Source organism: Juglans regia, chromosome 7 (genome assembly GCF_001411555.2).
Source record: "Juglans regia cultivar Chandler chromosome 7, Walnut 2.0, whole genome shotgun sequence".
In the NCBI taxonomy this organism is placed as follows: Eukaryota; Viridiplantae; Streptophyta; class Magnoliopsida; order Fagales; family Juglandaceae; genus Juglans; species Juglans regia.
Window position 1 is genome coordinate 10,990,223 of NC_049907.1, and position 18,889 is coordinate 11,009,111.

The 18,889-nt window shown below is 34.3% G+C and overlaps 1 protein-coding gene across 2 annotated transcripts; it reads right to left on the reverse strand.

Moving 5' to 3' along the window:
* Positions 1–5,207: 5,207 nt before the first annotated feature.
* Positions 5,208–9,216, reverse strand: LOC108989281. 2 transcript variants are annotated; one of them, XM_018962837.2, is made up of 3 exons: positions 8,872–9,216; positions 6,075–7,060; positions 5,208–5,881 (listed from the first exon to the last, which is right to left on the reverse strand). In XM_018962837.2, exons 2-3 carry the CDS (start codon positions 7,031–7,033, stop codon positions 5,398–5,400), a joined length of 1,443 nt encoding a protein of 480 aa, XP_018818382.1. In that variant the 5' UTR covers positions 7,034–7,060; positions 8,872–9,216; the 3' UTR covers positions 5,208–5,397. The 2 variants fall into 2 exon arrangements, with proteins under 2 accessions (XP_018818382.1, XP_018818381.1); XM_018962836.2 differs by having other exon boundaries at positions 5,208–5,884.
* Between the last annotated feature and the right edge of the window lie 9,673 nt (positions 9,217–18,889).

An 18,889-nucleotide genomic window follows, 5' to 3' on the forward strand; every position in this document is an offset into this window, starting at 1 on the left:
TGTGTTCAATCGAAATAGCCTAGAAAACCATTTAAATCGGTTGTAAGAAATTCTTCACTACTTGAATTAATTCATAGTGATAATTTTTATTTAAATGATAGCTCTTCTATAAGTGGTAACAAATATTTCATTACTTTTATAGATGATATGTCCAAATTTTGTTATGTTTACTTAATGAAAACAAAAGATTAATGTTTTAATAAATTTTTCATCTATAAAACTAAAGTTGAAAACCAAATAGAGAGAAAGATTAAGATTATCAGGTCTAATAGAGGAGGTGAATACTCCTTTAATCAATTTGTTCAATATTGTGGAGAGAATGATATTATACATGAGGAAACCACTCCATATTTTCCTCAATCTAATGGTGTTGCTGAAAGAAATAATAGAACCTTGGTAGATATGGTTAAATGCATGCTCTCTAATTCTAGTCTACCAGAACAATGGTGGAGGGAGCAATACTTGCATATTGTTTTATCTTGAAAAGAGTACCATTTAAGAAATATGACAAGACACCATATGAACTCTGAAAGGGTAAAATACTCAATATTAATTTCTTTAGAGTTTGAGGTTGTCTTGCAAATGTTAATGTTTCAAAAATTAAGAAAATGAAACTAGATCCCAACACAATAGATGCAGTATTCATTGGGTATGCTAGACATAGTTCTACATATAGGTTTTTTATTATCAAATCAAAAGTCCAAGGTATTGATCTCAACACTATCATGATGTCCAGAGATATAACATTCTTTGAAGATCTATTTCCTTTAAAAAACAAAGTAGCAAGGTCTTTATCTATATTAAATTCTCATTTCATCAGTAATCAACCTATCATTTTATCTAATCATGAGAGTTCATCTAAATTAGAAAATGAACTTGGAAGAGGAAAACGAGTGAGAATAGAAAAATGATTTTGGATATGATTTTTATAATTATTCTGTGGAAGAATATCTTTTGACTTTCAAGGATGTCATGATTTCAATTGATTTTGCTTTCTGGAAAGAAGCGATAAATACTGATATGGAATCTCTAAAAACTAATGGCACTAATGGCACCTAGAACTTATGTGATCTTCCTCCTAAATGTAAACGGATTTTTAAAAAGAAATTGAGACTTAATGGTACTATTAATAAATTTAAAGTTAGATTAGTTGTAAAAGGTTTTATACAAAGAAATGATATTGATTATTTTGATATGTATTCTCATGTTACTAGAATAACCACAATTCATATTTTAATTGCTCTAATTGCAATCCATAAACTTGAGGTCCACCAAATGGACATAAAAATCGCTTTTCTTAATGGAGATCTAGAAGAAGAAATATATTTGGATCAACTAAAAGATTTTGTGATTCCAGGATAGGAAAGAAAAGTTTGTAGACTTATTAAATCTCTCTATGGTTAAAAGAAAAAACCCTAAGCGCTTCCTTCTCTCTCTCGTAAAAAAATCAAGGATTTCAGATTTGATTTTCGTTTGAGGGGGAAGAGGCCTCGGCTTCCTCCTCCTCTTCCCTCTCCTTCCCTCCTTCCTCCATTCACCCACCTTGTCTAACAATATTTTTTTTTTAGTTTTTTTTTTTTTTTTTTTGCTTTTTTCAAGGTTGGAAAAGATAAATTAAAGCTACAGTTTTCGAGTAACTACAAAGAAACGCGCGGCACAAACAGATTCACAGGTCGACAATTGTTCAGAGGAAAGTAAAGAACCCCCCTTGGATGAAATGGACTCATCTGAGCGAGGCGAGATACAAGCCTTCTTAAGTTTTCTTTGTTTCTTCCCGCCTACACCAGGGCATTTTTTCCTCTTCAAATTGCCTGCAGGCGAAGGGGCGCCCAAAAACTCCCAACCAAATATATGGGCCTAGCTAGGAACCATCAAATATTTCTCAATATTATTGGGTGTTAAAAGGGCATTCGAGAAGCATAGCTTGAAATGAGCCTGGGCCCAGGACTCTACTAATTTCACACGAGCCTCCTCCCGAGGGGAAGGATAATCTCAAAGTCATCAAAGTCGGGAATAGGAGACCAACAAGCCCTAATAGGGAATTCTCGAGTGGAAGCTTCATTTGCGGGAAATTCCCAACCCGAGCCCAAAAGCAAGAAAAATTTGTTCCCCCACTCTTTGGCATGAGAATACTTACACTCCAATTCGACTAATTTGCTATGGGATCTAAAACTACAAATGTTTCCCTCCAAATGCCTAAACCCATATAGAGACAAAAACTCACGGGCTATTAGGTCAGGGTACTCATCACCCACGTTCTCTAGTACCTTTCGCCACAAAATGCAGCAGGTCACCAAAATCCTCCAGGTGTTGTGCGCCAGGATGTCTAACATGTTGTGAACTGGTCGCATAAAGGGCAATCGAAGCCCCATAGTAAACATTGCAAAGTAAAGGGCGACAAAAATGACCATACCTTTTTGCATCGATGGCTCTCTAATTCGGAGTGGGCACCATCAATACCACATAATCAGGAATGTTGAAGGTGTCTCGAGCATTCTCCAGGTCACGAGAAGAGATAGTCAATGACCAACGAGAGCCCATGAATATAGACGCCGGAGGAGCAATGGCGATTCGAGGAGGAGATTTGCGGGATGGTGAAGAGCTACGAGTCGAAACCATAGCCTTGCCTTTGGAAGAAAAGGAAACCCTAGAGGAATGAAGAAAATCACGAGAGAAAAAAAGGGCAAAAACTCAAAAAGATAGACAAGACATGTGAAGGAAGCAGAAGTTCAAAAGAAAAGGGAAAATGGGCATTAAATAAGAGTTGAAGTGAAATGATGGTTAACGTGCCTGAGGAATGGAAACTAAACGGCGCACTGACACGCCTCGAAAAATGAAATGGCACTTAGATTCAAGTCTCATTACACCATGCGTAATGAGACTTCACGGGGTAACTGAAGAGGACATCCCGACCGGTTAGCCCCCGACATGGGCTTGGGCCCTTACTTAAGCCCAAAGCCTGCCTCATTACTGAAAAGCCCAACTCAATACCAAGATAGTCCAGCCCACAACCAATACTAACTGGATAACTGTCCAACGGTGGCAAGGGATAAAAACAGCTATTATTCAAATTTACTAAGAGATGAATCCTCATCTCTAAGTTTGAATTCGAATGATGGATAACTATTATGAGATAAAGAACAAAGATAGTTCATGGAGCTCTATATAAGGGAAGAACCCAAGTATGTAAAGGAATCGAACTTATTGGTATTATTAAAATTATATTCAATCACTGACTTAGGCATCGGAGACGTTCCCTCGAACTCCCAAGCCGTCTACTCTTTGGTTGCAGGTGATCATGAAGTGGTGACGGTGAAACACGTCCATTACAATATTAATATTATTATTTAACAATTATCACATTAATTATTAGTCCATTATTATTCTTGAATTTAATTATAAAATTTTTATACTAATATCTAACTTAATTTTATACTAGACTTATTTCTAACTTAATTATATACTAAACATATTTCTAGTGTCTAATTAAATGTTATTATATTTTGTATGGTAGTAATAACATATACTAAACTATTATTAGAGTATTTATATTATAGTATAAGTATATTATTTTATAATAACTAGTTCAAACTAGTATATTACTTAATTTAATTATATAAGTTCTAGTTATATAACTATATAATTATATTAGTATATATGATCAATATATAAATAAATATATATATTTTTATAACATATGCACAATATCGGAGTTGGGGTGAGTCCGGCAACACCTCTAATTCCAACTCTGATTAAAAAAAAAAAAAAAAAAGACTTTTGCTGGAGTCGAATTCAATTGAACTTTTGAATTTTTGCTCAGTCCTATTCATAAGGGCAAAATAGACATTAAGAAAAAAGATGAAAAAACCAAATAAGAGACGCTGGCCGTCTAATATATTGGGATGTTTCCTGGTCTCAGAATCTCAACCCCATACTCGTGAATTTATTTTTATTTAGTAATAAAATTATCTTGTCCATAAAAAAATAAAAAGCTCCCATAATCTAAAAGAAAACTTAATGACAAAGAGGTAATTTTGCCCATCAATAAAAAAATACTATTCATAACTTTTACTGTAGCTAATATCTTAATATATATTGATAAATAACTCTAAATCACTTGATTTCTATGAATGTTTAATGGCGAGGCACCCGTCCTACAGAGTAAATAGCATTGGCAATGACTAGAACTTCAAGTTAGCCAAAACCTTTGATTAGGTTAATCCATATTGAACTAATTATTTTAAAGTTAAAATAGTAATATAATATTATATATTATATATATATATTTTTTAATATTTTATAAATACATTTTATATATTAATTAATAATTTAATTTTTACTTAAAATTAGCCTATTACATATTGCCTAAAACTTTTATTAAGCAATAACTGCCAAAAATCTCCTGTTCTTTGGTTCATAACAGCATATTTTAGCTTTGTGTCACTCTTTTATACACAGCTTTAAAACATCAGTAGCCCTCCAAAAGCAAAATTGCAAAACAGCAATGAGTTCTTCATCAGGCATGTTGCTCTTCCTCACGAAAGAAGCAACTACGTTTTTATTTTAAAAAAATTTAACTTGGTGTGGTTTAATTTATTGTAGCCTCAATAGTAGAGAGATGCTGCTCTTATATATGGAGATCCCGAATTTTTATTTTTATTTAATAATTAAGGAAATAATTTTTAATAATATTATAATTTTTGTTTTTTTTTAAAAACAAAAGTGATAACAAAATATATAAAAAGAAGAGCATTGTCGGGATTCATGTGTGGCTGTAGAGCCACTCTTAGTAGAATCACGACATGGTGGGAAGCCACTTTTACATCACATCCCAAATTCCAATCAAAGATGGGTGCGTGGTCGTTTGCTGTCTCATCCCCTCATATATTATATCCGATTCCCGACGGATGAGTGCATGGTCATGCATGGTAGGGAAGTCACGTCTGGTTGCCCTCTCGTACCCTTCTTCTCATTCGTTAAAAAAACAAAAAAAAGAATTGATGACACGAAGATAAATCCAAAGTTTCTCTCCCAACTCATCAGTGACAACTCTTCCTCACAGTTCATTGCAACGGGGGTATTTTTTAAACCTCCTGCCACCCGCCATCGATTTTGAAACAAGAGATTTTGAACCCAAAAAAATTGTCTAGGGAGAAAAAAAGAACGAAATTTGTGAAGTAGAACTCTAACTGAAGACCAAACAGAATGCAGAGGGTCAATGAAAATTTCTTGATGAAATGTTTAATTCAGAATATTTTCGCCCCAACATATTCACATATCTCATTTTGCACTTCTGTATACTTGAAACTCTACAAAGATAAATGTATAAAATATATTCCAAACAGTTGCTTACCGTTATAAATCAATCTTCACAAGGCGCAGGTGATACACTGTACACTATAAAGGAGGTAACATCCACCCTACAGTCCATCCCAGAAGCAAGCCAGCACCAACGAGACTCATTCCCAAAGCAAAAACAGCAGCATACCTTTTGATATCATGCCTAGATCGCCCTCGCTGGACTCTTCTCCTCTTGGTAGCCTTCTGCCAGTTCTTTCGCTGTTTCCAACCTTTGTAAGCCATCTTTGGAAGGACCACAGGGAAGAGAGTGGAAATTGATTGGTCGGTATTTTTAATCTGGATGTAACGAATTTCTAGCTGCAGCAGTTGGAACCACTGCTTATAGGCAAAAAGTTGTGAGGCTTGTCTGAAGAAGAGCTTAAGAATTTGCTCCTTCTCAGCATCAGCTTGCTTTGCTGCCTTCTCGGCTTCCCTTGCACGAGTTTGAGAATGGCAGAGTGCTTCCATCAGCAGAGCTTTTTCAGGGCCACCTTCAGAAACTTGTAATGCCTTCGTGATATCTTTGTAGTTTGTACTATAACTGCTATTAAATTGCAAGACCGAACAAAATCTAAGATATTGTGTACAAAAATTTTAAGACACACCCACACACATGTAAAAGCTTAACTAGCAAAATCAACATAAGACAATTACTAATATCTGCAAATAGTAGTGAGATGAAAGAAAAGGATGATTTCATGCCAGAATGAAAATGATGGTAATCTAACTTATACTTTGACTTGTCAGAACCATATTGTGAACACCCTTCTTCAGATGAAGCCACCTCATTTCCATCTGCTTTCCTGGAATCTGGAAAGCCCTCTTGTGTATGAGTCCTATTGGAAATGCTACCAGTTCTGGCCTTCAGATCAGAATATGACAGCAATGCTTCATCATGATCAATGCAGCCACTATGAAAAAATGGGTGCTTCCCTACATAAATTTTCTGAGGTGGGGGGAGATCGCAATTCTCAATATGGTTAAGTGACTTCTTCTCGACCAAGAAGGCCAATTCTTCTTTATCTGTTGTTTGCCACCACGGTCCCCTCTTATAATCCCCAATCCATGGAGATTCTGGATTTAAGCTACACTCATTGGCTTGCTTGGAAACTGGACAACCATCAGGATCCATATCCAAGTGTTCGTATCTCCCCCTTACTTCCATTAGTTCACAATACTCCTCGGCATTCTTACAATATGAAGCATTTACCTCTTCCTTTCTGGCTTCGACGGCTTTGTTCATACGAACAGCAGGGAGAACATATTGCCTATCAAGAGAAGACTCGCAGTTTTTATCATCATTGTCATTAATAATGTCCCCTTTTTGAGGGTGGACCTCATCGAGCTTAGCTGTTGAATTTACAGTGCCAGCTCCTAAGGTGACCACTTTGGCCTCCAATGCAACTGACTGTTCATACGTTGAGCCCTTTTGGTTTGCATTGCTAGGTTGCAATTGGAGCCAACATCTTGTGTCGGGGGGAAGATTGGAAAACGAAGGATTCCTTTTAGGCATAAAAATAGAGGCAGGATGAGATTGCCCATCTGTATTATTGGTAGGTCCAGTGTCAACCTGCTTAGATGCTGAAGATGATGATTGGCAGCAAGCTAACTTCGGAGCTCTTTTGGCATCTTCTTGGAAAAAGCAGCGATTAGCTGCTCTCTGCCATGCAGCTCTTGCTTCTGCTACCGCCATCACTATTCTATTCTTTGACACATTTTACTGCATAGAAATTAGAGGTTAAAATTTTGAGTAAAGAAAAAGTTCAAAAATTCATAAAAAGCTTCCTGCTTATTAAGAATAGAGTGAAATGCTACTTGTTAACAGAACATAATTAGGACAAAACTTGCACTGGTACATATGTTTTCAGTTGTCAAGGACAGAAATGATCCTACTCCTCCAATGCCCCCAATTCCCAGAGAATAAGAGAAGAAAATAGAAAACATACAAAAGAAAGCATAAGTAATTATTTAATTAGAACTTAAAGAGTTCTTTCTGATCACAGCAGACTCAATTGTTCCTTTAAATGCTTTTCCCATATCACTCATCATTTCAACATCTTTGAAGAGTAACTAGCAATATAATGTACACTTTTCCACCTTCTCCACAAATTTTGGCCCTCTCAGAATGGATTAGTCTTTAGGAAAACAAGTCAAATCCAAGAAAATAGGAATGATCCATTATCTTATTTATTCACTTTTTAGACATGAGTTTCTCCAGCTTTCCGCGTTTCTATTTCCTAATGATCTAAAGAAAGACTTCAACAAAAATAAAAAAAATCAATAACTCTGCTTTCATTAGCTCTACTTCCAATCCTTCTATATTTTTTAAAGTAAATGAGCATGTTGACTTAATAAGCAAGACTAAAATGGTCATAGAAATAATGCAAAGCCTAGTTATGTCTTAATAAACTAGTAGTGATTAAGAAGACAGCATCCCTCGTTGCAGAATATGTTTCATGCAACTGTAACCGGATTCTGAACTGTCAAAAGACATTATGAAAAACAGAAATTTAACCATGAGATTGACACAGTGACTTCATTAATGTTTGATGGAGCAAGGCCCTCCCAACCAGTGGCATATAATGTATATGCTTAGCCATTTGAAGCTGGTAATCCTACAGTGTCCTTTCCAACCATGGCAGAGGAGCCACTTTAACTACTGCTAAAATGTTTCTTTAGTGGAGGATATCGACCCCAGCGCCATATCCTAGCTATAAATCTTATTATGCAAAAACAGTGAATAAAAAAAAAAAAAAAAAAAAAAACATAAGCTCTACCGCATAAACTCCTTCCTTCAAAAAGCAATTTTCATTAAGGAAAGCCAGGAGCATACTTCACTTATAATGAAATTCAAGCCAAATCCCGGCTCAAGTGACCATATAGAAGTAGAAATAAAGGCATCACTTAACAAAGATTAAACGGAACATTCCATTAGCAAAGAGCAACATAAGTGGGAAGGACAAGCTTATAAAAGTCATTACATTCATCCAGAGAAAATAGAAGAAAAAATATACAAGACTTTAATAGATCCAAATATTTGCATACATGGTCAAGTGAACGGTACAAGCTAGTATTTTACTGATGTTAATTCCAAAGGACATTATCAAAAATATCATTAGGAGGGCCTTTAGTTGCATGAAAACTCATTACCAGAATTCAACACAGAGTTCATTGAATTTAACAATTATATCCAAACCTATATCCACTAACTCTTATCAGTTATCAACATTCCCAGCATGACAACCAGATCCTTGTGTCTAAGAAAATGAGGAAAACCGGAGAAAATAGAACCAAAACAACCAACACCCAGTACCGCCGCAGGAAAAACCGACATATAGAACTGGAAATCACTACGAAAGTGAAACACCCAGCAACACAATCGGTCAATCACACAGAGAAGGTGAAATAACACTTGAAACAACGTCGTAAACTAAAACAACCCCATAAAAGCTAAGAAGAATAAGCATGTAATCAAACACATATGGAAAAAGAAAGGAAGAAAGGGAAGATAAAGTAAGACATAGAACAAACCAAGAGATAGCGAGTGAGACAGAATTGAATTGTGTAGAGTTTGGTGGACAAGGGTGAGAGAGCATCAATCTACATGAGTTCGAGGATAAACGCAGGGAGCGAAGCGCACAAGTGTGTTGAAGGAGTCGAGACCCAGAAGAGAATCTAGGACAAACATTAGAAGCTGGCCCTTTGTAAGTAGGAGAGGGTCTTGACTCTTGGCTTTGGCCTTCCTCTCGTTTTCGGTAACCATTTCATTTTCTTCTCTCCCGTCGGTTTTGCACGGAAAAGCATTTTTCAAATCGGCGGCAAAAGTACGACGTCGTTTCTTGCGCCACTCCCACGTTTTCCATCCTCGTAAAGTTTAGTCAGATAAATGTTTGATATAATTTTATAATGCCGCAACTTTAAAAAAATAAAAGTTATAATTATGAGATTTCGTCATCTCATTTCATTTTATCTTTTAAAAAATTAAATAAAATTTATATACTCTACTAATAATATTAAAATTGTTTGAATTAATATATTTTATTAAATTTATAAAATAATAGAGAAATTATGGAATAAAAATATTATAAAAATAAAAAATTTATTTGAATATAATTTTCTCACTTTAAAAATTTAAAAAAATTAGATTATTTTTTATGTTTTATTTAAAAGTTTATTATAAAAATTAAATAATGAGAATTTTGAGATCCATGACCTAACCTTATCATCCTTAGTTTATCAACCATTTATAATACGTAGAAAATGACAACAAATATCATTAGTCTTGAAAGTGGGTCCATTTCTATCTTGTTCGTACATGCTATTTGCATGAACAGTTGGCAATTGACTTCCCCGGAGGTTAGTACAGTCTACTATAACAAGGAAGCAATTCAAATACAAAGAAGATAAGATAAAAGGTAGGAAAATCCAAGCATTTTGCCATTTGGTTTTTAGATCTTACAAGCAACCTCCCACCGGATAATAGATAAATCATATTTATAATTTTAGACTCTATTTTAAAATAAATAAATAAATTTATAATTCACATGAAAAAATTATTTTTTTAATAAAAAATTTGATATTGTTTTTAAAAATATATATAAAATTTATACATCAAAGATTATATATAACATTATTTTTTCAGTAATATAGGTTGTATTTGAGGAGTTAAATAAGTAGTACACACTAATAAAGTAAATAATCCAGTGTGTGCCCATGGTATTATTACTATCGTTATGCATCAACTGACCCACTACTTTTTGGTTTGGAAGACAATTGCAGATTCTAGTTAGGTAGAATATGAAATGGATGAAAAAAGAAATAAAAAAAACTTTTAGATATCGACAGGAGACCGCATTCTTTGACTTTTCTATTACTTTTGCTGTAATCTAATAAATTTATAAATAATATTAAATATAATTATAAAATATACAAACGTCTTGTATAATTATTTTTAAAAAAAATTGATTTTATTATTAAAAAATTAATTTTTTTATTATATATATTTTGTATTTATTTTTTTTTTTTCATAAAAAAATTACGTACCACTTACATACTCTTATAAATTTACAAATATATTTTCTCTAAATTTGTCATGGTTGTTGTTGCCACAAATTCTCTTGCCCAAATAAGAAAAAACAGTTGATCTCCTACTTTTATTGTTGGAATCCAGGTAAGTCCCTTCAAAGCCGGGTAGGCATCTGGGCAGATAGTGGTTCCTGAGGGTAGTCCCACAAACGGTAAGTTCGCAGCCTCTTTGAGATGCAACCTTCCCTGTAGATTAGGACCAAAACCTGTTAGAATGTGGAGGAGTAATTCCTCAATTAGTTCCAGGACGGCCCTGCCTCCTGACATTATTAATGAAGAAGACTGCTCTTATGGAGAAGAGCTATCTCTTGATCTGAGATCGTGGAAGATCTCAGATATTAATCCCTCTTCTATTTACCAAACAACTTGGTTAAAAAATACTTTTTTGAAAACTTTAAATGTTCGAACAGTCGAACAAACCTACAGTATATCTAGATCCCAAGAAAAATGTTATCTTCTTAACCAAGATGACATTAAAAAATATGTTAAAATGGGATATAAATATATTCACATAGGTTCTGTTCAAGTTGCTACTAAACCTTTAACAAGGTTAGGCATTAATGCCTCTGTTCTTTTCTGTTTATGAGATGGCAGATTCCTCGGTTTTGAGGATAGCATTCTCGGAATGATTCAATCCTCCCTTTCGGAAGGACCTGTTCATTTTGATTGTTTTCCAAACCTTACTCTGTGTTTAACTGACAAACACATTTTAAAATGTTTGATTTTAAATGTTTTAACCTCTGGCTATCAAATGCTTGAAGGAAGCAAGCCACTTGCTTTAATTTTTCAGATTTATTATCGCCTTTTAAAAACGAATTTAGACCCAAAAGCTATTGCAAAACCTTCTGGAAAGCATACTCTCTTGATCCAGAGTAGCTTTTCAGATGTGGATATAAAAGTTCCAAAAAGAATTTATTGGGAAGAAATAACGCTTCCTAATGAATGGATTTTGGATCAAGAAATTCCTCATCCTCCACGAAATATTGTCCCGGATGCTCATGCTGACATCATCCAATAATATTTAAATGGAACCGTTAAAATTTCTTTTGATAAGTCTGAAACCTCTAGTAGAAGATGAAATTCTTTTACTGGTTCCAGATCTAGTTTTGCTGGTCCTGTTCAGAACAATTCAAGAAATGATATCAAACTCCATCAATTTCTTGAAGATTCAGTAAGAACAGTCCAACCCAAAAAACCTGCTTTGAAACTGAAAGGACAATCCACGTCCTCTCAGGTTACTTCTGCTTTTTACACTGCACAAGGTGGTGCTGGATCTTCTAAACACCAGAACATAAAATGATGAAGCAGATAAAGAATATACTTCTTCTATGTCCCCAACAGCTTCAGATATGCAAGCCCCTGTTGCACCTGTTCATCACAGTTTAAACGTTTTGAACAAATCTTTTGAAATTGATTTACCTGCTTTACTAAAAGAATTTTCTTCCCCTGAAAACAAACAAAGGCGAAAAGCCTATGTTACAAAATTTTCAGATTTAGAAAAACAGCGTGTTAAACGCAAATGGAAAGAAGAGATGAATAGACTCCAAAAGCATATTTCTCTTCTAGACTTTGCTGAAAACACTTATGTTTCAAAAAATTCTTTAAACGTTGTTAAAAAAGATTTTGTCAAAGAAGAAGGAAGGACAGTCATCCGGACTAGTCACCCTCCTTTAGAGACTATTGTTATTCCTGTTAAAGGATTAGAAGTAATTGCTTCTCCTTTCAAACTTTCTGACAATGTTTCTAAAAATCCTGAAAAGGACAAGATTCTTAAAGAAGCAAAAAAGATTATTTCTCAAAATAATTTTGCGAATCTTGCTCTTCATACGATCGGGGAACAGTTAGATAGAATTGAAGAAAAGGTTGAGAAGCCAATCTTCACTTCAAATCCTGTTTTTAAAAATGAATATCCTTTGGTTTTCCCTAAAGATCAGCCAAAGAAAAAGATTGAAAAACCTCTGATTATCTTACCTGAAGAAAGGCCAAAAATCGATTTAAAAAATCCCCAGGCCAAAACTTTAGAAAAGATAGATCAGATGATTGCTGATCTTAAGAAAGAACAACCTTCTACCAGTGCTTTGAACAGTAATGGTAAAGAAGATGTTCCTGTTGAATCAACAGAAGAATCATCATCTAACGATGATTCCCCTGATGAAAAGGATATTGAATCTATTGAAAAGAATTTTCAAGATAATTTTAAACCTGAACTTGCCAGATTCTTTTCAAAAGGACCCAAACCAATGAGTCTGACAAAGAATTGGTATTCCAGGCCTACTCCTCCTGATTTACAGTTTGAAGAAAAAGTTTTTCAAAGCCAATCTTCTTACTCTGCTGACAAAGTTTACGAATGGAATATTGATGGTTTCTCTGAACAAGAAATCCTTAATACCATGAGTAAAATGTCTTTGGTAGCAAGTGCTTATGTTAACAACAATATCAGACAGCCTGATATTGTAATCATTTTAACCCAAGGATTTTCTGGTGTTTTAAAATATTGGTGGGACAAACATCTAACCAATGAAACCAAGGAAACCATTCAGCACGCTGTCAGGCGTAATGAAGAAGGGTTACCTATTTTTGATGAAACTATTGGGATGGCACATCCTGATGGTGTTAATACTTTGATTTACACTATTTTAAAACACTTTATCGGTACACCATCCAACATAACTAGTCACGTGAGCGATCAGTTAAATAATCTTCGATGTCATCAGATGTCTGATTATAGATGGTACCAAGATGTTTTTATTTCCAGAGTAATGCTTCGTGACGATAGTCAAAAGCCTTACTGGAAAGAGAAGTTCATTGATGGCTTACCTCGATTATTTGCTTATAAAGTAAAGGAAGAACTTACTGATACCTCTGGGTTCCTCAATTACGAAAATTACACCTATGGTGATATTTTCAGCGTAATTAAGAAACTTGGTATTAGTATGTGTAATGATCAAAGAATGCTTCGTGAACAGATGAGAAATAGTAAGAAAGCTAAATATGAAATGAGAACTTTTTGTGAACAATTTGGCCTTCCTAGTATTGCTCCATCTAAAAGAAAGCATAAAATTTATAAACCTCATGGTGGTTCCAGGAGAAAACCCCGTGATGAATTTTATAAGAAAACTTATAAAAAACCGTTTTCTAAATCATTTCCTAAGAAAAAGAATTCCAAAGATTTTTCTCAAGGAAAATGTTTTAATTGTGGCAAAACTGGGCATTTTGCAGATAAATGTCCCAAAAAAGCCCAAAAACTTAAAAAGAAGCTTAGCCAGTTGGATATTGGTAACCATGATAAAGAAGAACTATTTCGACTCCTAGAAATAGACTCGTCTTCATCATCGGATACCCTTGAGCTCAGTTCTAGTGATTCCGAATATCACTCTGATATTGAGACTCTTGAGCCTCCTGATGCAAAGCTGGGTTGCAACTGTAATTCCACTTGTTGTAAGCCTCCTAGTAAGACAATTAATGTCTTGACTAAGGCTGAGGAACAAGAAAACCTCTTGCTAACCCTTATTTCTCAAATTACTAATCCTGAGCTTAAAGAAGAATATCTTCTAAAGCTAAAGAAGACGATGGTTCGTCAAGAACCTGAAACTTCTAGACAAATGATTAATTTTCAAGAAACCTTGGAAAGATTTCAAAAGAAAAAACCCAAGGAAATTTCTACTTCTGATTTACAATTTGAAATAAATTCTGTTAAAAAAGAACTTGTTGAACTCAGATCTGAAGTTAATAACCTCAAATCTGAAAATGAAGTTCTGAGACAAGAATTTTTATTATTCAAGATTGATAAACAACTTGATCATGATATTCCTTCTGATAATGAGCAAACAGATGAGGCTAGTTCCAGTCATCAAGAGAACAACCAAATTTGTTTGATTAGACATACTATTCCTCCAAAATGGTTTTCACGAGTTTCTATTATCATTGCTCATGATTTCCAATTTTCTGTCATTGCTATGATTGATTCCGGATCAGACTTGAATTGCATTCAAGAAGGACTCATTCCTAGCAAATATTTTGAAAAATCTACTGAGAGATTATTCTCAGCAAATGGATCAAAGATGACCATTAATTATGAGCTCAATAATGCTCATGTTTGCCAGGATAATGTTTGTTTTCGAATTCCCTCTGTTTTAGTCAAAAACATGTCTGACAAAGTAATTTTAGGAATTCCTTTTATCTCTTCTTTATATCCCTTCATGACTGAAAAAGACGGTATCACTACCGACCCTTTTGGTCAAAAGGTCAAATTTCATTTTGCTTCCCGTTCTGAAATAGATTCGGATAAAAGTAAAAAATCTTTGATTTTAGCTAAAGAAAAACATTTGAATTTCCTCCAACAGGAAATCAAATACAAAAGGGTTTCAGAACAGTTATCCTCTTCTTTGTTGATTTCAAAAATTGATGATTTTAACAGATGTCTCATAACAGATGTTTGTTCTGATTTACCTAATGCTTTTTGGTATAGGAAGAAACACATAGTTTTTCTCCCATACGTTAAAGATTTTGAAGAAAGAAATATTCCAACAAAGGCCACCTCTGTTCAAATGAACAAGCAAACCTTGGAATATTGCAAAAAAGAAATTTCTGAATTAAAACAAAAAGGGATTATTAGGGATAGCAAATCTCCGTGGTCTTGTTCAGCCTTTTATGTTCAGAAAAATGCCGAACTAGAAAGAGGTACCCCTCGTCTAGTCATTAACTACAAACCCTTGAATAAAATCTTAGAGTGGATATGATACCCTATCCCCAATAAGAATGACTTAATTCATAGGTTAAGTGATGCAGTTGTCTTCTCCAAATTTGACCTAAAGTCAGGTTTTTGGCAAATCCAAATAGCCGAGTCAGATAGGTATAAGACTGCTTTTGTTACACCCTTTGGTCACTTCGAGTGGAATGTGATGCCTTTTGGTCTCAAAAATGCTCCTAGTGAATTCCAAAATATCATGAACGATATTTTCAATTCGTTCTCTACTTTCACCATCGTTTATATCGACGATGTCCTTGTTTTCTCCAAGTCTATTGATGAACATTGGAAACACTTGTAATCGTTTCTTGACATCATCAGACATAATGGTCTTGTTGTTTCGGCAACAAAAATCAAATTATTTCAGACCAAGATCAGATTCCTTGGTTATGATATATCTGAAGGCAAAATCAGGCCCATTCAACGAGCCATTGAATTTGCTGACAAATTCCCTGATGTCATCACTGACAAAAATCAATTGCAGAGATTCTTAGGATCTCTCAATTATGTTGCTGACTTCTACAAGGATAAGAGGAAACAATGTCGTCCTTTGTTCAAACGACTCCTTACCAATCCTCCTCCTTGGACAGAAGAACATACAAATTTAGTAAGGAAAATCAAAGCATATGTTAAAACCCTTCCGTGCCTTGGTATCCCTACTTCTGATTCATTCAAAATTGTTCAAACAGATGTCTCAAACATTGGTTATGGCGGCATTCTGAAACAATGTATTTCACCAGGTTCTTCTGAACAAATTGTTCGCTTCCATTCTGGAACCTGGAATTCTGCACAAGAAAAATATAGTACTATCAAAAAAGAAATCTTGGCTATAGTACTATGTATTTCTAAATTTCAATCTGATTTACTTAACCAAAAATTTTTGGTGAGGATTGATTTCATGAGTACTAAATTTGTTTTAGAAAAAAATGTTAAAAACATTGCATCAAAACATATTTTTGCACGATGGCAAGCTATTTTAAGTGTTTTTTATTTTGATATTGAATACATCAAAGGCACACAAAACTCAATCCCTGACTTTCTCACCCGTGAATTCTTGCAGAAACCCCATCATGGTCAGCAAGAAGAAAACAAGAGAAAGAGAGAAAAAAGTGAATCCACCACCCCCAATGCCCAGTATAAACCTCATCAAGAATGAGGCTGGATCTTCTACTACTAGTGCCGTATCTACAGCACTAGACATTGCCAACAGGTTCCAGCCACTTGGCAAACCTGTCCAACCACAGACTTTCTCGTCTGCGGTAACTACAGCCTTTGACCCATATGCGAAAGCAATTGAGTCAAAGAACACAAATGCTATTGTCCCCCAGTTTTTCCTCCCAAAAGGAAAATCTGAGTATCTGAAAAATAATTTTGCTTCATATCTGTTCCATATCGAGCCTAACAGCACGATATATACAGATGTTTTCCAAATTTCTTTTTCTTACTTTCTTTCTCTTTTCCACTGGATCCCTGAAGATTCTTCAAAAAATCTCCAGTTCTATTCCAGTATTCTTATCCAAACAAATTCTTTGGTTATCAAACCTATTTATGACAAGGTTGATACCAACAAATTAATTTTTCACAGTGCCTATATCCACCGAGTCATTATTCAAGCAGAATGGGGATCTACCCCATCTACTTCCAAACGACTCGCCCAAACAGACACTACTTTTTCTTACTTTGATTATATTGATGCTTGGAAGCGCTTCATATTCTTCCAAACCCCAAATATGAGCCACTCTTGGTTCATAAAATTTGATACCAAATTTAAAGGAAATTTTCCTCTTTAGTTCATCCAATGGTGGAACCGATATGGATTAATTCTTGAAAATCTTCCTGATGAGCTCTTCAAAGCTTATCAACATTTTTCAAAAATCGTCGATCCAACTTTGGATCAACACTCCAAAAAATTTCATCACACTTTACACTTCTGTAAAAGATACCACCTCCCGTGGATCTTTAAATGGAATTATGAAAGAAATAGTGATGTTATGACACGAGTTTATTTCACCAAATGGTAGGATAAATTTGCAAGTTCTGAAAAAATTGTTGATTTATTGATCAAGGATTTTCCACAGATTGCACCTAACCTGCAGAATAGAAAAGAATTTCCAAAGATCATTGCTGGACCATCCAAGGCTCCTGAATATCCCTTAATTCAAGCCCCTGCGTCTCCAACAAAATTCGGGGGAGCAAAGGACAGTTCATCTACCAAATCCTCTAAGTCTAAAAAGAAAACTGACATCTTTGATGGACTTAAAAAGAAGGATTTAATCAACATACTTAAAGAATCACTATCAAAGTCTCAAAGCAAATCTGAAGATGAAGAATCAGACAATGCATCAGAGGCTTCCTACAGCAATCTCTTCGGTAACTCTGGGTTTTACACAGACGAAGAATAATTGCTACTATTTTCAGACAGAAGAGGACTAATGACAGACCACTTTGGTCAGACTACTACTTGAGTTCAAAGAAGACCTATTGACTGGTCTCCTTTAAACAAGATTTGTCATTTTGTGCCGAAAGCAGCAACCGCCGCCAGACACAATGATAACATCTGTGATTAAAAAGTACTAACTCTGTTCAATCACTTTTTACTTTTTACTTTACCCGTGCCTAAACAGTAATAACAACTGTTCACTCACGGATCTACCTTGTAAATAGGAACTCCTTCATCTATAAAAGGAGGACCTTACTTCAGAATAAGGGGAGTCAATCCTGGAATTCATTCTAGAACTCACTCACCTTATTCTCACCCACCATCCTAATTACTCTCACCTATTTCAAGATTGTAAGTGCAAATATCAGCACTACCTTCTTTCTTTGTATTTTCATTATCTTTATATCAATGATAATGTTTTATTCATATATCTGTTTTAGCATTGCATCCATGCATATGGTCGGTTTTACCGCCTGCCTTTAATTGTGCATATTTTATTATGCAAATTTATCATATCTTCCTTTCTTCCTCTTCTTCTTCATGTCTTCTTCCCCCCTCTCTCCCTTCCGCTTGTTTTGGATATATATATATATATATACACACGGCTAGAAAGAGAAAAAATATTTTGTTTGGAGAATAAAATGAGATGAGAAATTTATAAATAATAATGAAATTACTTTTGAATAGTAGTAAAATAATTTAAGTCAAAATATTTTATTAGATTTTGAAAAATAAAAGAAATTTAAATAAAAATATTAAAAAATTAAAATATTGTTATAATATAATTTTTATTTTATAATTTGAAAAAGTTGATTTTTTTATTATTTAAAAGTTTGAAAAAATTATAATGATTAGATTAAAAAGTTAAAAATTTAAAATTAAAAGGTATTTATATTTAAATGATATTTGGAATGGAATGAGATTATGTCTTCCCAAACGGGGCCTAACATGAAAAGAGCGAATTAAAGTAGAACTTTTCCTTAACTTTCCTGTTTCGAAGTAGAAACGGTTTGATGCCACGGTATCCCCATATTTCTTTCGTTTCGTGACAGTTTGAACTTAAAGCCAGATCCGAAAACTATGGCCTGATTCCATGGATTTGTTAAAGCAGAATTTTACATTATAGAATGGCTTTTAAACGTTGTATGTATCCTCCTGCGTCTTTTGCGAGCACGCATACAGCACAGGTATTTATTTATTTATTTATTTTATAAAAAGGCCACTTTTCTCTGAGAAGAAACAAATTCGAAAACAATGTTAAGAAAATAAAAAAATAA

Coding starts and splice junctions, on each gene's coding strand:
- LOC108989281 (XM_018962836.2), bottom strand. CDS start 7,033: ATGGCGGTAGCAGAAGCAAGAGCTGCATGGCAGAGAGCAGCTAATCGC. Junction 5,885..6,074: donor TATGGTTCTGACAAGTCAAA/GTATAAGTTAGA, acceptor GCAATTTAATAG/CAGTTATAGTACAAACTACA.